The 519-nt window shown below is 67.8% G+C and overlaps 1 protein-coding gene across 1 annotated transcript in view; it reads right to left on the bottom strand.

Moving 5' to 3' along the window:
* H696_01842 (TKL/DRK protein kinase) overlaps positions 1-519 on the bottom strand; it is a gene marked incomplete at both ends in the record, with an annotated part of 9,430 nt that overhangs the window by 8,752 nt on the left and 159 nt on the right. Inside the window, one exon of the mRNA XM_009495743.1 lies at positions 171-486. Within this exon, the coding sequence (XP_009494018.1) occupies positions 171-486 (316 nt within the window). The remainder of the gene's footprint in view (positions 1-170; positions 487-519) is intronic.

Genomic DNA, 519 nt, shown 5'->3' with positions numbered 1-519 from the left:
TTTGATGAAGATGAGTATGAGTATGAGTATGAGTGTGAGGGAAAGTGGGGGGGGGGGGGATCGGTAGATGGACCGAGAAGGGATCACAGGAGGGGAAGCGAGCAGAGACAGGAGAGCAAAAAAAAAACGAAAAGGGGGAGGGGGAAGCCAGGCCCACGAGGGGCACGCACCATTAGCTGCTCATACGACTCGTACGGGGGGAGGCGCACGCCGGGCTGGGAGGAGTGCCGCTCGAGCAGGTCCCGGCGGAAGAAAAGCACGCCGATGTCCGAGAACCAGGGGGCCGCGATGTGCCGGGGGGAGGAGGCCTCGGCGCGGCGCATGCGCGCGATCGACGAGAAGTTGAAGGGGCCGCCGATGTGGCTGGTGTTGGCGGCCGAGAAGAGGCCATGCATGGTGCCGGCGGAGAGGAGCTCCTCACCGCCGGAGGCCGACGTGTCGCCGCTGGCAACGGCGGAGGCAGCGGCCGCGGCCGCGCGGGCGGCACTGCGGGCAGCCCCGCGGATCCCGGCCCGCCGA

The sequence above is a fragment of the Fonticula alba genome, assembly GCF_000388065.1.
Source record: "Fonticula alba strain ATCC 38817 unplaced genomic scaffold supercont2.3, whole genome shotgun sequence".
Taxonomy (NCBI): Eukaryota; order Rotosphaerida; family Fonticulaceae; genus Fonticula; species Fonticula alba.
This window is presented reverse-complemented; position numbering and strand designations above follow the sequence as displayed.